The sequence below is a fragment of the Solanum lycopersicum genome, chromosome 8 (assembly GCF_036512215.1).
Source record: "Solanum lycopersicum chromosome 8, SLM_r2.1".
Classification (NCBI taxonomy): domain Eukaryota; kingdom Viridiplantae; phylum Streptophyta; class Magnoliopsida; order Solanales; family Solanaceae; genus Solanum; species Solanum lycopersicum.
In genome coordinates, this window is record NC_090807.1 from 65,395,580 (window position 1) to 65,410,672 (window position 15,093).

General features: G+C 33.0%; 2 protein-coding genes across 14 annotated transcripts; one reads left to right on the forward strand and one right to left on the reverse strand.

Annotated features, from left to right (window-relative positions):
* The first annotated feature begins 4,675 nt into the window (after positions 1 to 4,675).
* On the forward strand, positions 4,676 to 11,108 carry LOC101244516 (protein TPX2). 13 transcript variants are annotated; one of them, XR_011211322.1, is made up of 18 exons: positions 4,676 to 5,177; positions 6,050 to 6,193; positions 6,689 to 6,778; positions 7,018 to 7,177; positions 7,486 to 7,585; positions 8,100 to 8,150; positions 8,587 to 8,684; positions 8,767 to 8,845; positions 8,912 to 8,971; positions 9,134 to 9,223; positions 9,588 to 9,646; positions 9,839 to 9,917; positions 9,988 to 10,053; positions 10,143 to 10,205; positions 10,305 to 10,382; positions 10,471 to 10,515; positions 10,591 to 10,696; positions 10,852 to 11,108. XR_011211322.1 is itself a non-coding variant. In XM_004246089.5 (18 exons), the coding sequence occupies exons 1-17, from the start codon at positions 5,006 to 5,008 to the stop codon at positions 10,647 to 10,649; spliced, it is 1,497 nt and encodes a 498-aa protein (XP_004246137.2). In that variant the 5' UTR covers positions 4,676 to 5,005; the 3' UTR covers positions 10,650 to 10,696; positions 10,852 to 11,108. The 13 variants fall into 13 exon arrangements, 8 of the variants coding, with proteins under 8 accessions (XP_004246137.2, XP_010325443.1, XP_025888207.1 ...); XR_011211323.1 differs by having other exon boundaries at positions 10,481 to 10,515; positions 10,587 to 10,696; XM_004246089.5 differs by having other exon boundaries at positions 10,587 to 10,696.
* A 55-nt stretch (positions 11,109 to 11,163) lies between these two features.
* On the reverse strand, positions 11,164 to 13,564 carry LOC101256903 (guard cell S-type anion channel SLAC1). Its single transcript, XM_004245638.5, has 3 exons — positions 12,817 to 13,564; positions 11,817 to 12,622; positions 11,164 to 11,728 (listed from the first exon to the last, which is right to left on the reverse strand). Exons 1-3 carry the CDS (start codon positions 13,324 to 13,326, stop codon positions 11,377 to 11,379), a joined length of 1,668 nt encoding a protein of 555 aa, XP_004245686.1. The 5' UTR covers positions 13,327 to 13,564; the 3' UTR covers positions 11,164 to 11,376.
* Between the last annotated feature and the right edge of the window lie 1,529 nt (positions 13,565 to 15,093).

The window sequence follows — 15,093 nt, forward strand, 5'->3', positions numbered from 1 at the left end:
GGAGGTACTTGTGCATTTTTTCAAAAATTTATAAAAATTTGAATTTCATTTTTTAAACATTAATATTTATACTTCAGAATGAATGACTCAATTATTTAAACTTTTTATATCTTTGTTATTAAGTAGGTTATATATTGTACAATTAAAATATAAATTTTTTAAAAATCAGTTTGTTTTAAAAACAAATAATAATTTCTTTTACATGTATATCTTATGTTATTTTGTTTCAATGGCTTGAAATGACCATAAGATAAGAGGAATATTCAAGTCCTATAGATTGGAGCCACAAATATTAATGGTGCGTATGCTTTGGATCTAGGGCTTTTTGTCACGTGCTACCATGTTCTTTTTTCTATATTCTTCATTTTATTTTATTTTCAATAATTTAATTTATAATTTAGTAAAAAAAAATAATAAAAATTGCTATGCCGGACGGAACGGGACGAAAAGAAAAATATTGTCTAAGGCAAGGCAGATTAAAGTCATTGCAGGTCAATGTTGAATCGAACTCGCAAACGCTCTGCCCCGCTTCATTATTTTTTTATGTTTAGTGTTTGTATTGAGTACTTGAGTTCATCTAATACGAATTCATCTATTAAAAGACTTATTTTTGAGATCGATATTTTTATCAGAAAAAATTTACGATTAAAAATGAAGAAATCTCAATAATCTGTCGAGGTCTTGCGTGCAGGGTTCTAATATCAATAAGTTCCTGTTCTCTTTATGATTTCCTTTTCTTCCTGTCTCCAAAGTTGAAAACAAAATCAGCTAAAGAGTTTTGAATCATATTTTGACTAATTGGCCATAAAGAATATTTTGAAAAAAAATCAAAATAACTTTTCACTTTATTTGAAAATTAGTACTTAGCTATAAAAAAAATCAAAATTCAACTTAATAATTATATTTAAAATTAAAAAAATAACAATTTATAATTTACTGAAGTTATAAAACTTCATTAAATATGTTATATTATTTGAGGTATTAAAAATTGTTAAACAAAAACTTTATATTGTCTTAGAGTATGCACTTTTTTATTTCACAATTTAGTGGACCTATAGTACTACATGATATTTACTCCTAGTACCAAAACTGTCATTTATCTAAACTTTTTTTATATACTCCATATAGAATGTCCACAAATTTTAAGGTCCAACTACTTGTCATTATCTTTTTTTATTATTATTATTATTCCCAATATATATTCTGCATTTGCCAGAATTGTGTTTGTGTACGGCTAATTTTTTATTTGAATTTCTTCACAATAAACTATTAATCTATAATTAAAATTACAAACACTTTTTGTTACTATACCAAACAGTTATGAAAAGTTTTCTTGTATTTCAAAAACAATGACTTACACCACGAAAATTCCACCAAAATAAAATATGGGATGTAACTCATGTAAGTATTTAATTTTAAATTTATCCGTAATTGAGTTATAATACAAAGGTATTTAGTATAGTTAACCCCTTTTTTAGATGATTTGTTTATTATAAAAACAAAAAGAAACAATTAAGAGGTAGGAAGCAAGTTTCTTTTAGTTATTATATATTTACACTAATACACATCAGTATCAACTATCATAACTATTACGTTGCTGCGGACTATAAATAATTATCAGTATCCACAACCATTATTGCTATTGGTGTCAATCATAAGCATAGTTATCAACGTGTCTAGTATCATTTACAATCATCACTATCAACCATCATTATCATCAATCACTATTATCAATAGTACAAATACATTGTCAATCACCCATAATCGTTCATTATCACAATTAGACATTACATATCATTATAATATATCACCACCAGTCACCACCACCACCGACCGCCACCATCACCACTACTACCTACGATCAATATCGATCATCCCATTTATCGGCACAAAAGGATTTGCAAATTAGATACTTTGGGCCAACGTTGAGTTTGTTGTATTGCATTTGGCCCAAATATAAGATGGTCCTCAAATTATTACATTTTACATTTTTATGATATTTGAATTTTTTTTTTGTTTTCTAATAATATAGATTTAACAATTTTATTTTTGGATTAAAAATTGATATTAAAATTAAATCAAAGAAATAGTATTTAATTGTTTTTTTTTTATTTTGACGATTATGTTTAATTATTATGGTTACAAGTGCAACACTGGTAAAGAGGAAAAATACCAAAAAGTAAAAAAGACAAAGCAATAAGTTAAAATTAGCCGTGTAAATCTAGTAAATGGAGTACAAGGGTAAAACCGTGGGGTAACTTTCTGACTTGAAAAGAAGAGAATCCTAAGAAGCACCTTAAATGAGAAAATAAATGCATTTCTCTATCGATATCTAGTTTGGTCTCACGATTCTTTTTATTTAAAATTATATTTTTGATAAGTTATAATTGTGTCATTTTTTGTCTAATCATCGCTCCTTAATACTTATTCCGTATACATCTATCTCTTTTGAATCCATCCTTAGTCAACTTCTCATACCTTCACAATGAAACATTTGTGCATCTCCCTCATCACATGTCCAGATCATCTCGACCTCGCTTTCACATTATGTCTTCCACCAAAGTCATACCCCAAAAATAATGAATACATTTATGATATATTCTATTGCAATTATGCAAAAAGTAGGATTAAATTTTAGGTACAATCTATTATTCTGAAATATAACCTCATTCATAAAATCACACTTAATATATTGATTTTGTTATAATATATCCTCAAAATTAAATGAATATTTCTTTTGAAATAGCTCTGAGAGATTTTACCAACTAAATATAAATGTCAATATTATTAGATTTTTTTTACTATAGCATATAGTACATAATAATTTTCGTAGTATTAATTGCCATAGCCATTATTCTGATTTCTGAATTTGATTTCATTTCCAAAAAAGTACTACCCTAGTAAATGCCTTAACCTTTTAGAGCCAAGACATAAATGAATAATCTAAAAAGGCTTTAAACCTTTTTTCCCCAAAGTAGGTCATGTAATTGCATAACCATTAACATCTACGATAAATTTCTCATTTGAAAGTTCAAAACGTTTTAGGATTCAAATAATTTTTAGTATCGAAAAATTATATGATACATATAAAATCAATCTTTTATGAATATAAAATAAATCTTAAACTTTTTTGACAAAAAATATCACTATCTAATTTTAATCTACATTCGCTTATTATAACTCGCAACAAAAATGAAATTAAATTTTCAAATAACTCAAGACCATTCATTGGGAGAGATATTATTGTTGTTTTTATTTTTAGTCAATTATATATACATTTCATTTAAGTTTGTCTATTATTAGCGTTTGAATTATGATTTTTTTTCTAAATTCTGTACGAACGGAGAATACTTTGTTCATCTAATTTTTTTATAAAAAATTGTTAATGTCCTGGATTTTGCATTCACAGTTTCACACTGTTGCTATAATATTTCTTTCACGATATAACATAAAAGTCAAATTAATATTCCAGTATTTTCATATTCAATTAAACTTATACAGTTTACAATATAATAATAGTACTTCTGATCTATCTTTTGATAATTTTTAAATTATATAGTTTACAATATAATAATAGTACTTCTGATCTATCTTTTGATAATTTTAAAATTATTTTTCATTTGAAATAAGATAAGTCTGGTGGGACCCACATTTGAAAAACCTGACAAACGAACAAACCGTTAAGGGGTAGAATTGCAATTAAATTGAAAAGAAGGGGTTAAAAAGGAATACATGTCAAAATTATGAGACTTGTTTTGACAGATTTGAGCCGCCCGAAACAGAGCTCAAACTCCAATGGGAATTGGCTTTTCTGCCCAAAGACAAACAAATTATCCTATTTGCCCCCCAAAATGACAATCCAATCCCTATCTTGTTTTAAATTTCAAAAATTCACTATAACATCTGTTTCTTAAATTTCAATAATTATTTGGAACTTTTTGTTGAAAATTACTTGTCACTGCTCTACATGATTTTGGAATGATTTTCTCCACTTTTGAAATTCAATTTTTTTCTAGTTTATGATACTAGTAGATAAATTATTAATGAATTAAAAAGTTTATAGATTATCGTTATAATCTTAATAAGTACGTCATTATTATATCAATAATCCTCCTATTTGAAATCAAGCTTTCAATGTGATAATTTAGGTGAGATTCATCTTTCAATCTATTTTTGAGATTGGATTTATTCTAAGGGGACCACCATAATTCCTCTTTCTCATCTCTTATTATGTATATTTATCTCTCGAGCATAGATTCAGGTTCAACAAGAAAACAAAATGAAGCACCTAACAATACAATTTAGAGTTCAAGAATTATCATATAAGCATTTTCATGTAACACTTTTGCCATTTAACAACATCTGTCGCTGAATACAAAATAAATTACATCTTTCAATTCAAACAACACTTATATTTTTAAGATGTCTCAAGTTCAAATTCATATAGTGGCGAAGATATTATATAATTTTCTTTTCATCCGCTTTAATTTTTTGAGATAGATTTACCTAATCAAATGTGATATATAGTGAAATAATTGAGATACGTGTAATCTCGTGAATTAGTAGAAAGTTTTAACTCAAAAGTTGACATAAAAAGAGAGAAGGGCATAATGGTAAAAGCAGAAAAAGTTTTCTAACGTTATATAGCCCAACCCAATCGGACCCGCCCATACCCATCTTTTCAAAAATTCGGATCCTTCTGAAAATTATCAGTCGCCGCTACCAACAAGTCTCACACTACTTACTGCTAAATTGTACTCTTTCCTTTTTTCTCTTCCCAAATCTCCATGAATCGTTACGTCGCTTCTCTTCTTCTGCTTCTTCCAATTCTTTCTCGGTTTTCTATGCACTGACTAGGCCTTTTCCTTCTCCATTATCATCGATTCCAGTGTTTTTTTTTTCTTTCTTATCTCGTTCCTCAAGATCACAATCGCTGTGTGAGAAAATCACGCTTGAGTTTCTATTTTCAAAATCGGCGGTTATCGGAAACTGTGCGATTGGAGAAATGGAGGAAGAAATGGAGGATATGGTTGAGTATACTTTTACAGCGGTGGAGATTGACCTCGATTACGAGTTTGATGCACCTCGTTACTTTGATTTAGGTTGTGAAGAGGCTTTGCCTGAGACTCGTCAAGCTGAGAGTTGGTTTGAATCTGCCGGAAGCTATCCGCCTTCTCGTGAGTTTTTTTTTTTTTTTTTTTTAACGGTGCTAAATTTTGGTGTTTATTTGATTTATTAGAACTTGTATTTTATTTTCCTGCAATTTCTAAGCTGTATTTGTTAAGGAACTAGTGTTAAAACGATTTGATTAGACGTTGTCTGTATTTTTGCATCGAAGCTGTTTGTGTATGATTCAGAACCCGTGACTCACAGGTCGCTTTTTAGGATCAACTTCTTATGGTGCGATGATGCCAATGCTATATTTTTCACGTTATGTATTTTGTATTTTTTCGCTTTTTACCGACAATATTTTAGCTTTTTCCTGTTCATCTGGTTTTGAAAATATTTATATTTTTGTAACTAATGTAGTAAAAGCTTAGCCTGGTGCAATGAGCTCTAGCAATGGACTGTGTCCGGGCAAAAGCCTGACCACAATTGTCTACTGTAGGTAACCTTATACTGCATTTTTGCGAGCGGCCATTTACGTATCTCGAACCTGTGACTTTTTAGTGGCATAACTGTGGTAGTATATGGGAAAATTCTGTGTTTTCTCACCTTTTTTATTTCTACTTAAGTTTTGGAAGATTTTAGTTTAGAACTGTCTTTAACTCTCTGCTATAGGAGCTACGTTCTAATTAAAGGAGCTGGTATCTCATGTATACTATTTTCCTTGATGTACTGAGCATTATAAGACACTGTTTCCTTTTCTGTTTGTTCTTTGCTTTGGTTTTGGTAAAGGACCTCCTAACATTCCTTAGGTTAAAGGCCATTCTAGTAAAACTAAAATTTGGAATGTAAATAACACTTGTGTTTTAATTATCACTTCCGTGCTAGAACATTGTTTTTGGAACAATATGACTGATAATACATTTGTTGTCTGTTATTCAAGCCTTCGTCACTAGGTTAATTTCGAAGGAGGACAGTTTCCTGGAGAACATTCATGTATCTCCGAAATCCAAAGTTGTGAATATGAGTTTGTCTGGGAGTGATTCTGATATTGAGGTTGAGCAAGAGGTTCCTGCTGTAATGGAAGGTGTTTATTCTGCCTCTTTTAAAGTTAAAACTCTCATCTTTTACTTGAATTTTGTGCTTTGCTGTTTTAAGGGTGATGTATTATTTTCATTGTTGTTGAACATTTGCTTTTAGAAGTTCATAATCAATTTGGATATCCCATATTTTTGCATGTGGAAGTATCCAATTGACCGAAAATTTACTGAAATGCAAGCTAGTTCTTGACATTAATTATGACTCTTGAGATAAGTAGAAGGTAAAGCTAATAAGAGTCCAAAGGGAACAATTGGTTCCTTCACCCAACGCTGATGAACTGAGTAATTTATCCACTTGGTCCTCCTTCTGCTTGATGTATTTTTTTTGTTTTCCTCGAAAAGATTTAGTGTTTTTCATAGTTGTTTACTTTAATTATAAGCTGGCTTTCAGGATATGCCACAACTTTCTTGTACTGATGTTGATACTAGTAGTTGGTATCATTCTGATATACTCAATTTTTCTGTCTGATCTTATTTTGCAGAAGGCGTGGGCAACAATGCAGAAATTTCTGCTAACTTAGGAATTAGCAACGCTGAGAAACTTTTAAATCAGCTGAGACAGCTTCCTTCAGGTGCATATCTAATTTGACAATTGTAAATGTCTGCATCAATGTTTGTCTTAATGAACTATCTTTGAAATGTTTAATATTCTACTACTAGAATTAAGAATATATTTTTGTCCTGTGTCATGGTTCAAGTTGGTTGCTTGAGTGATAAGTATGTGATTTGAATAGGCAATCATGTTACAATAGGTACAACAGTTTTGTCATGCAACCATGTTACACTAATATTTGATGCATTTGATTGGCAGGGTTGACTTTCTACAATCACACGGCTACAGGTGCCACTGCCACAACAGGTAAAACAAGGTGCTCAGGGAAGCCATCATGTCCCAGGGGTTCAACCCTCATGAAACCAACCGCAAGTCACTTAGCCAAGCAAAACCTGCCTCGTCCAATAGGTGAATCGAGGTTGGAAGCTTATCCGCCTTGATTTTCTTCGCATTCTCTGTTTTAAGTGCAGACCATCTTTTATTATTTCAAGTGTTCTTTTAAAAAAATTTCAAGAGTGAGTATCTGTAAATCTTTAAACAGTGGGTCATCTTCTGTATGTATTTTGTTGTTTTTCATATTCCACCTTTTTGTGAACGGTGAGCAAAGCTCTTGCAACTTTGCATGTAATCTGTTGGGAATGACCTTGTTTGATCACACAGCTGCTCATCACCGGCTAACTACTTTACTGGTCTGTGTTCTCTTTGAACACCTTTCTCTTGTATTAGGTTACCCACATTCTTGGTTGAGAAAAACGGAACCAGTTCAACTGTGATCGAGACTCAAGCTGCCAAGAGACAAAAGCTTGAGAGTGGTCATCTACGGAAGGTAGTTTTTGTATGTTCTGCCCTATGGATTTTGCTCCTTTTCCTCTGCATTATGCTAGAGTAATCATGAGTCTCTTTAACTATTAATTGCTTCTTCCAATTTAGTGTTTCTTTTACATTAACAGAATCAACTTTATGAATTTGTGGAGTTAAAATCTGCTGCAAATTAATTGAATAGAATTATGATTTTAAGAATTTTTATGGGGATGTATTACATATTGGAATTCCAACATTTTTAAATATTGGAAATGGGCTAAAACATTACTTTAATTCGTTCTCTCTGTAAGGAATACAACCCTTGCCAAAAAAGTACATTTTTGACATTACTTTGTCTTCACATCTAATTACTTGACCAAGGTTCTTCTCCAGCTTTGCAATTTTGACAACAGCGCAAATGCTTCATCTCTTCCTTCTATTGTATTCAAATTCTGTTCACTTGTATATGGACTTTTGGCATCTCTCTAATGTTAGGTTGCTCAAATTTTTATGAAAAAGTATCTCTTTCTGCATTACAGGTTGCCGAAGCGAAGCCTGTATTTAGTTTTGTTCACAAGGCACCTAAGAGAGTAAGTATTTGCTCTCCATTCTATTTTCTATTTACTCAGGAAAAGTTAGGAGTCTTCCTCCTTGTACAGTTAAAGACCTTAAGTGACTATCTGTTTCATTGTTTTGATCACGTGTGTCCTAATAGTTTCCCTTCACCTGTGATATCTTTTGTTGAGTTGACCTTCCCTATACCTATAGAAATTTTCGTTGATTTGAGTAGTTCAAAGTGCGAGCTCCCATATTTTTTACTTAAAAGATGTCTAGAAATTTTTCCCCCAGTATTCAACCGCCGACCAGGTCCATTCTTGAGTGGCTGAATTATGTCTCTAGTACGAAATTATGCGTAATCCCTAGTCTCTAGAGCTCTGGGTTTTTGAACCTTAACCATGTAGAACTTTTTGGTGATGACTGGATTTTCTGCTGGAGTTCTGACACAGTTTGTGAACTATCTTGCAGGACGGAAAAGTCGATTGCAACAACACTTTGGTGAAGCCCAGGATTACTATTCCTAGAGAACCTGCTCTTCAAACAACTCATAGAGCACAAAGAGCAAGGTCGGCCTCATTAACTGGTTTCATTTATCTTATCCAGTTTGAGATCCACTTTCAACATTTTATCATGACGTTTCAATTTCAGGCCAAAAGATAGTGTACAAGCAGAAAATTTGCCACCGACGGCTATACGTAGATTCAAAGCTCTTCCACTAAATAGAAAGGTTAAACATAGTTTCCTTGAGGCAATCAACTCATCTGCATGTTATTGACAGCTGACTATTTCACAGATCTTTGAAGGTCCTTCTTTGCCTCCAAAAAGAAGTAATCCACAACTCCCACAGTTTCAAGTAAGTATTCAGACTGGTGTCTTCGCTTCTCGTTCCTTTTCTAAGATTACCAAGCTCCATTCATATCACTTGTATTCCATGACTTTTCACTTGTAATATATTGTAAACATAGTTTCACAAACAAGTGAATTAAAATTTCTACCTTGATGCTTTGGTTTAAAGGAATTTCACCTGAAAACGTCAGAGAGAGCCGTGCAACATCGTTCAGCTGTTTCAACTTCTGCTGCCAATTCTTCTTCTACTAATGACAAGGTTACATATTAGTTTTTATCATGAGGAGTTTGTTCTTATGCACAAACACTCTACTCGATTTAACTTATAGTCTGAACCAGTGAAATTGGATAATTTTAGTGGCAACAACATGACAAGATTTGGGAACTTTGTAGTGTTACCTTATTTTTTATGGCTCCTTCCAATGTGATTTTTCCCTGCCTAAAATATTACATAAAAATTGCACCGTTGGTGAAATCTTAGAAATGTTCCCACCATTTTTTTTGGAGTCTATCTGCATCTATATTTGAGTTTGATAAAATTAAGAGGTTCATAAAGAAATTAGGTTATTTGAATTCAAGTTGTTTGCATTATTATTACTGATTGACAAAATATTTTGTTGCAGGTGTTGCAGAAAGTCAGTTCTAATTCAACATTGGAATGTGGAAATAGAGAATCCAGAAGGTGAATGTTGACATCCTTTTGTGTGTTGAGCAGCAGCAGTCTTTGTTGTTAGCATAACATTCTATGTTGTTCTTATTACATTCTTTTGTTTATTTTTAGTTTCAAATTAAAATATTGGTTGTCAATGCTTGTAAAATGTAAATTACTTTTAAGGTTGTGGGTGACTAAAAAACGTGAACTTTTGTATGTCAGATTCAATCACGTAGAGGCTCCAAAGCAAGAAGAACCGGTGTCCACCTACAACTTCAAAGCTCTTCCCCTTAATAAAAAGGTACATTAGGAAAGATTGGGGAAGTTTTGATATATGGAGTTCTGGGAACTGAACTTTTTGTTTCATGTAGATTCTATCAAGTAAAGGAGATATTGGAGTGTTCCGAAATACCAAGAAGGAAACCACAGTGCCAATGGTAATCCAAACATGTCTAGTTTTTTCAGTTGTTATTGTTGTCTTTGAAGTTCCAATAATGACATATGAATTGCTTTGCCTCTGCCACAGGAGTTTAATTTTCATACTGTAAAGAGGATTCATCATAATCCGCCAATTGATTTGTTTAATAAGGTTGGTAGTTTTACATTTTTGTATTGGTGTTCAATTGTGTACATTGTTTGGTGTCTCTCTTTGGACACAATATTAATCTTTCTTGTTTTTTTTTATCAGCTATCTCTTATGTCCGAGCCCCAACAAGCTGCGGGAGTTCAATCAAAAGCACAACGACCATCCTGTCTTCCGTCAAAGGTTCCATTTATTTTTTCATTTTTCTTTCTGATCTTATTTAGTTAAGCATTGTCTAGATTTTTGATTTTGTATGGGTTTTTGTTACAAGGGTTCTAAAGAAAATAGATGGGCTTATTTCCAACAGAACCATGAGGTAAGCACTGTTTATTCCGTGGTTACTAGCTATTTCCATCTCCATCAGCTTACAAAATTCTTCTTTTTAAGATAGTACACACGGAGACCGGAAAACTAGCTGATCTCAAAAGCAAAGCCAATTTTGTTCGGTAGTGATGTGGGCTAACTGAAGTTTGTCAAGTCTCTAACACCATCAACAGGTACAAGCTTTGCTTTCTGTTTTCTTTATAATCGAGAAATCTCCGAGGGTTTAAGATGTGACATGCATCTAACCCAAACATCTCTAACACCGTGTGGTAGTTTTGCTTTTCTTCTTATATGATAAAACTCAACAGGTATATTTGAATTCTTGTAGGTGTTTGGGCTTTTTAGGAACAAAATACAGCACATTTCTGGACGTTGATGGAACACCTTTTTTGCTTGATTCAAAAGGCAGACTGAGATGATGTAGCAATGCCAATACACAACAATTGTCTGAAATTGTCAAGTGCATTCGAATATATAGAAGTTTTATAACTTTATGTAAAAATCATTTTCTACAGATGTAAACCATCAGATACGAACAACAATGTTAAACCCAATGTGAATAAAAATGAGCAAGTTTTTGTTTTAGCTGGAACTGTTCATCTTTATTCTACTTTGATTTTGCCTTATATGTGACTGATTCTTTATGACATAGAATGCTTGAGAGATTAATGTATCAAATGTGAAAAAATTACAAATTTAATTGAATCCTCTTGGCTAATTTCATAGTTCGGACAGTTAGTCTCGATTACATTCTTACTATAATGCCTTCAGGACTAATTGCTTGATACCCTTATATATTGCTGCTAACTTCCATATTATACAATTATGCAGCGTAATTATTATTGAATTACAATCATTTCTCCTCCTCAGAGGCGCACTCTTTGTCTCCTGAGTTATGTTTCCCTATTGACGTGACAAATGAAAGAGGTGAATGTTTTGTCCAACGCTTCATCAAAGGCTTCTTATCCTTGCTGTATCTTTTCTTTGTTATGGCAATGGCGAGATCATTGGGAAACAAGGTTTTCCAGACAAAAGCATGCAGAAGGGTTGAGACGAATAATATGCAGACCATTGTTGTTGACATGAACGATAGGGCCAAAGCCAAAGCCTTGGTAATGAAAGATGGAACCTCCTCTGCATACTTTATGGTTGCTATTGAAACTGTGGTCATTGGAAAAGTATATGACCACCATGCAACTGAAAATCTGCAGATAGTCAAGATATTAGATCAAAGTTTTCATCAAAATTTTGAACTCTTGTGCTGTTATCGTATTTCATGGACGAGAAAGTTACCTGAATCCTGTGAAGAAGTTGGGACGTACAACCAATGATAAGTAGAGAAATAGTGATATGAAGTAGCAGGTTCTTGCCAAGCCATCAAATTCATCATATATAGCCCCCCAAGCAAGGCTAGCTGCAGCTGGAGTGGCAATGAACATGGAATAAACAGGGTGGAGTTCCTTAGGCAACGCTTCACTCGTTGGCAACCTTTGATATAATGTGACAAACACCACAAGGTAATGTGCAAAGCCAATGGACCATAAGAACTTTCCAGGCTCCTTCCATCCCACTTTAGCAGCCAAAATAGCTCCCACGAAATTCCCAATTACAGAGAGGTGAGATGAGGGGTTGGCTACTTTACAGAGACGTCGTTTCCCTCCTGAAAGCCATTGGCCATAAATTTTGAGATTGAGGAAGAAGATCGGGGCCATGAAGACACACCAGATGGCAGGGTGAAGTGTTCCTGGCGCTGTTTTAGGAGGTGCACCTATAGCTAAAAACATGCATACAATCCATGGAGCACAAAAGAAGTTGACTCTCACTGGGTGAAAGTATTCTCTCTTTATCGCTTCAAAGTAAAGAGCACATTTGAATATATAGGTGATGAAGACTGCAACGAGAACCCCCACTGCTAACAGCCAAACCGCGAAGTTAATGAAAAGTGGAACATGAAGGAATTTGGTGACAGGACTCAGAGCAAGTGAACGCCAGAGGATGGCTTGACTACTAAGGCCTAGGCATATACCGAAGCAACCAATCGGGAACCTGAGTAGAAAAGGCCATTTTTCATCTTTTGGAAGAAGAATGTCCTCAGAATCCTGCAGAAAAGATTGTTACCAACACTTGAGTTTAGCAACATCTATGCACCGACAGCACAAAAGATTAAATAGACATTTTGTTATATCTTAAAGTTCAAGACCACAAATACAAAAGTTTCTTTTACTTTCTGAAACACACTTGTCAAGTCAAAACCAGACAAACAAATTGAAACTGAAGGAGTACGGATAATTACCTTGACTTGATCAAGTTCAGGTCCTGTAAGAGCATCAAAGTATCTTCCAGCAGGTACACTTTTCTTGACATGATCATTAAGTCCTTCCTTAACATTATTGTTCTGAAGTTCAATTCCACTTTCTTTTCTAAGTGGTATCTTTGAAGATTGCCTAGCAATAGTTGATTTAGTCCTAAACATGTTGAAATCTCCTTTATTTCTTGCTTCAATACCATTTGTTCCATTAACACCAAATCCTCCAAAACTATTTCCACTTCTTCCGAGTATTTTTCGTTCATTTTTATCTTTAGATGTCTCTCCATTGAGTACAGAGAACCCTGTCTCTAGTGACACTTGCCTGCTGAACTTCCTAGGAGGCCTTTTTATTTCTCTATTTTTCATAGGCCTGTTGAATCGCGTGTCTGGTTTATCAGCATTCATCGTAATGTTACTGTTTTCTTCCTTGTGATCTTCTTCCTCTTCATGCAAGACTTCATTGATATCAACTAAATGGTTGTTTCCTACATTCATTTTGCACCCCTTCTATTGTTCGCGATAAGTGGACGAAATGTAATTATTCACTATAATAAACTTGCATTTTTATTGATTGTCAAACATGAGATGTATCACGAGAAATGTGAAAAAATGAACTTTGTTGGTGGTAATTATCAACTTGGTTCTTTGATGGGGTTTCTCGTGAGGAAGACTTTAACATAAGTAATTTGTGGTGTTTAGAGAGAACACACTATTAGATTGAGGTATTCAAGTTGAATATGTTTGTAATTTTATGGTTTTTGTCTTTATGATGATTTCTGTTTGAGAGGCACATTTTCTTGCATTTCACGGGTCTAAAGACCAAAATTAGTGGCATTGGTTGTGAACATTTACCTCATAACTAGGGTGGTCTAGGGTTAGTATAAATAGTGTCATTTGGCCATAATGATCTTATGTTCATATATACAATAATAGAGTTCATATTTAAATATTTATAGATATTTAGTAGATTCCTTATACATATATGTAGTTTGAATTATAATTAGTGAATCCATAGACGACACACTAGATCAGCCTCTGACCTCTGTAGTTAGATCCACGGTAGAGCTAAAAGTTATAATAAGGGAATTCAACATACTGCAACAATTCGACTTATATATTGTACTAAAATTATACTTGCACTACTTTGAATTTTATGAAATTTTGTGAGACTATTTATCAAATGTTTGTGTGATTTACTTTTGAAGTGTTGGATATATTTCAATTAGCAGCCCTAATAGTGTAGGTTACCCTTGCCACTTCTACTACAACTATTTTTTTCAGCCTTAAAGTTAGAAAGTAGCCAATGTTGTCGATTTCAACTTTTTACTAGTGCGATGACATGACAAATATGAAATTTTATTTGTTGAAACTTTAGAATAATGACATTACCAAAATAGCTATTTGTAGTCTTATGGGCCAAAAGAAATATTCTTGTGATATGGGCCTTCCAGACAATCAATCCAAAAACATGCATTCTATTAAAAGAAAATTTCGCAAATAGCCACTATAAATAATTTAATTAGGCCTCATAGCTATAGTTTGCTAATTATAATTCGTAGCTACATGTTAGAGGGAAGAGAGAGGTGAGTCAGATTAGGAGAGGGAGGAAAGAGGCGAGCGAGAGAGGGAGGAGAGTGGAGAGAGGTGAACTGTATTTGTATATCTGTCGAATGGTATATGTTAGGTATCAAATAACTGTATCTATGTAATTGATATACATATGCATTTGTATATTTGGCGAGCGAGATTGGGAAAGGGAGCGAGAGAGGGATGAGAGTGGAAAGAGACGCATTGTATTTATATATCTTTCATATAATTGTATATTTTTACATGTATAAGAGAGGAGAGAGGAGAGAGACTCACATAATTATAGCTAAATAGAAGTTGCGAGTGGTAATCAATTCAAACTATAGCTATATTAGCTAATTAACCCGTATATGTTTAGTTATTCGCATAATTTCCCCTTCTATTAACAAGGCCTAGTCTAACGAATCGAGTTCAACTCATATCAGTTACTTAATAACGAAAATGTGGCGAAATAATCATGTCAAACCGTATTTTCTTAATGATAAAAAAACTTTTTACAAAAATAGTCTACCTTTTAACACTTACTTTTACTTCTCAATCTGCCTTTGAAAAGGTAAAATTATTCTCTCCATTACTATTATTATTTTACTGATAAAAGTAATATTATTTTCTCTCCTTAATTTTATAAAATAAATAAGTAATATATAATTATTTTTTTTTCATTAATTATAAAGA

Excerpts from the sequence above, each read along its gene's own strand:
- LOC101244516 (XM_010327141.4), top strand. The coding sequence starts at position 5,006 with ATGGAGGAAGAAATGGAGGATATGGTTGAGTATACTTTTACAGCGGTG. Across the intron at positions 5,178-6,049 it reads CGGAAGCTATCCGCCTTCTC|CCTTCGTCACTAGGTTAATT; the intron begins GTGAGTTTTTTT and ends CTGTTATTCAAG. Across the intron at positions 6,779-7,017 it reads GCTGAGACAGCTTCCTTCAG|GGTTGACTTTCTACAATCAC; the intron begins GTGCATATCTAA and ends TTTGATTGGCAG.
- LOC101256903 (XM_004245638.5), bottom strand. The coding sequence starts at position 13,326 with ATGAATGTAGGAAACAACCATTTAGTTGATATCAATGAAGTCTTGCAT. Across the intron at positions 12,623-12,816 it reads CTGAACTTGATCAAGTCAAG|GATTCTGAGGACATTCTTCT; the intron begins GTAATTATCCGT and ends TCTTTTCTGCAG. Across the intron at positions 11,729-11,816 it reads AACTTCTTCACAGGATTCAG|ATTTTCAGTTGCATGGTGGT; the intron begins GTAACTTTCTCG and ends GACTATCTGCAG.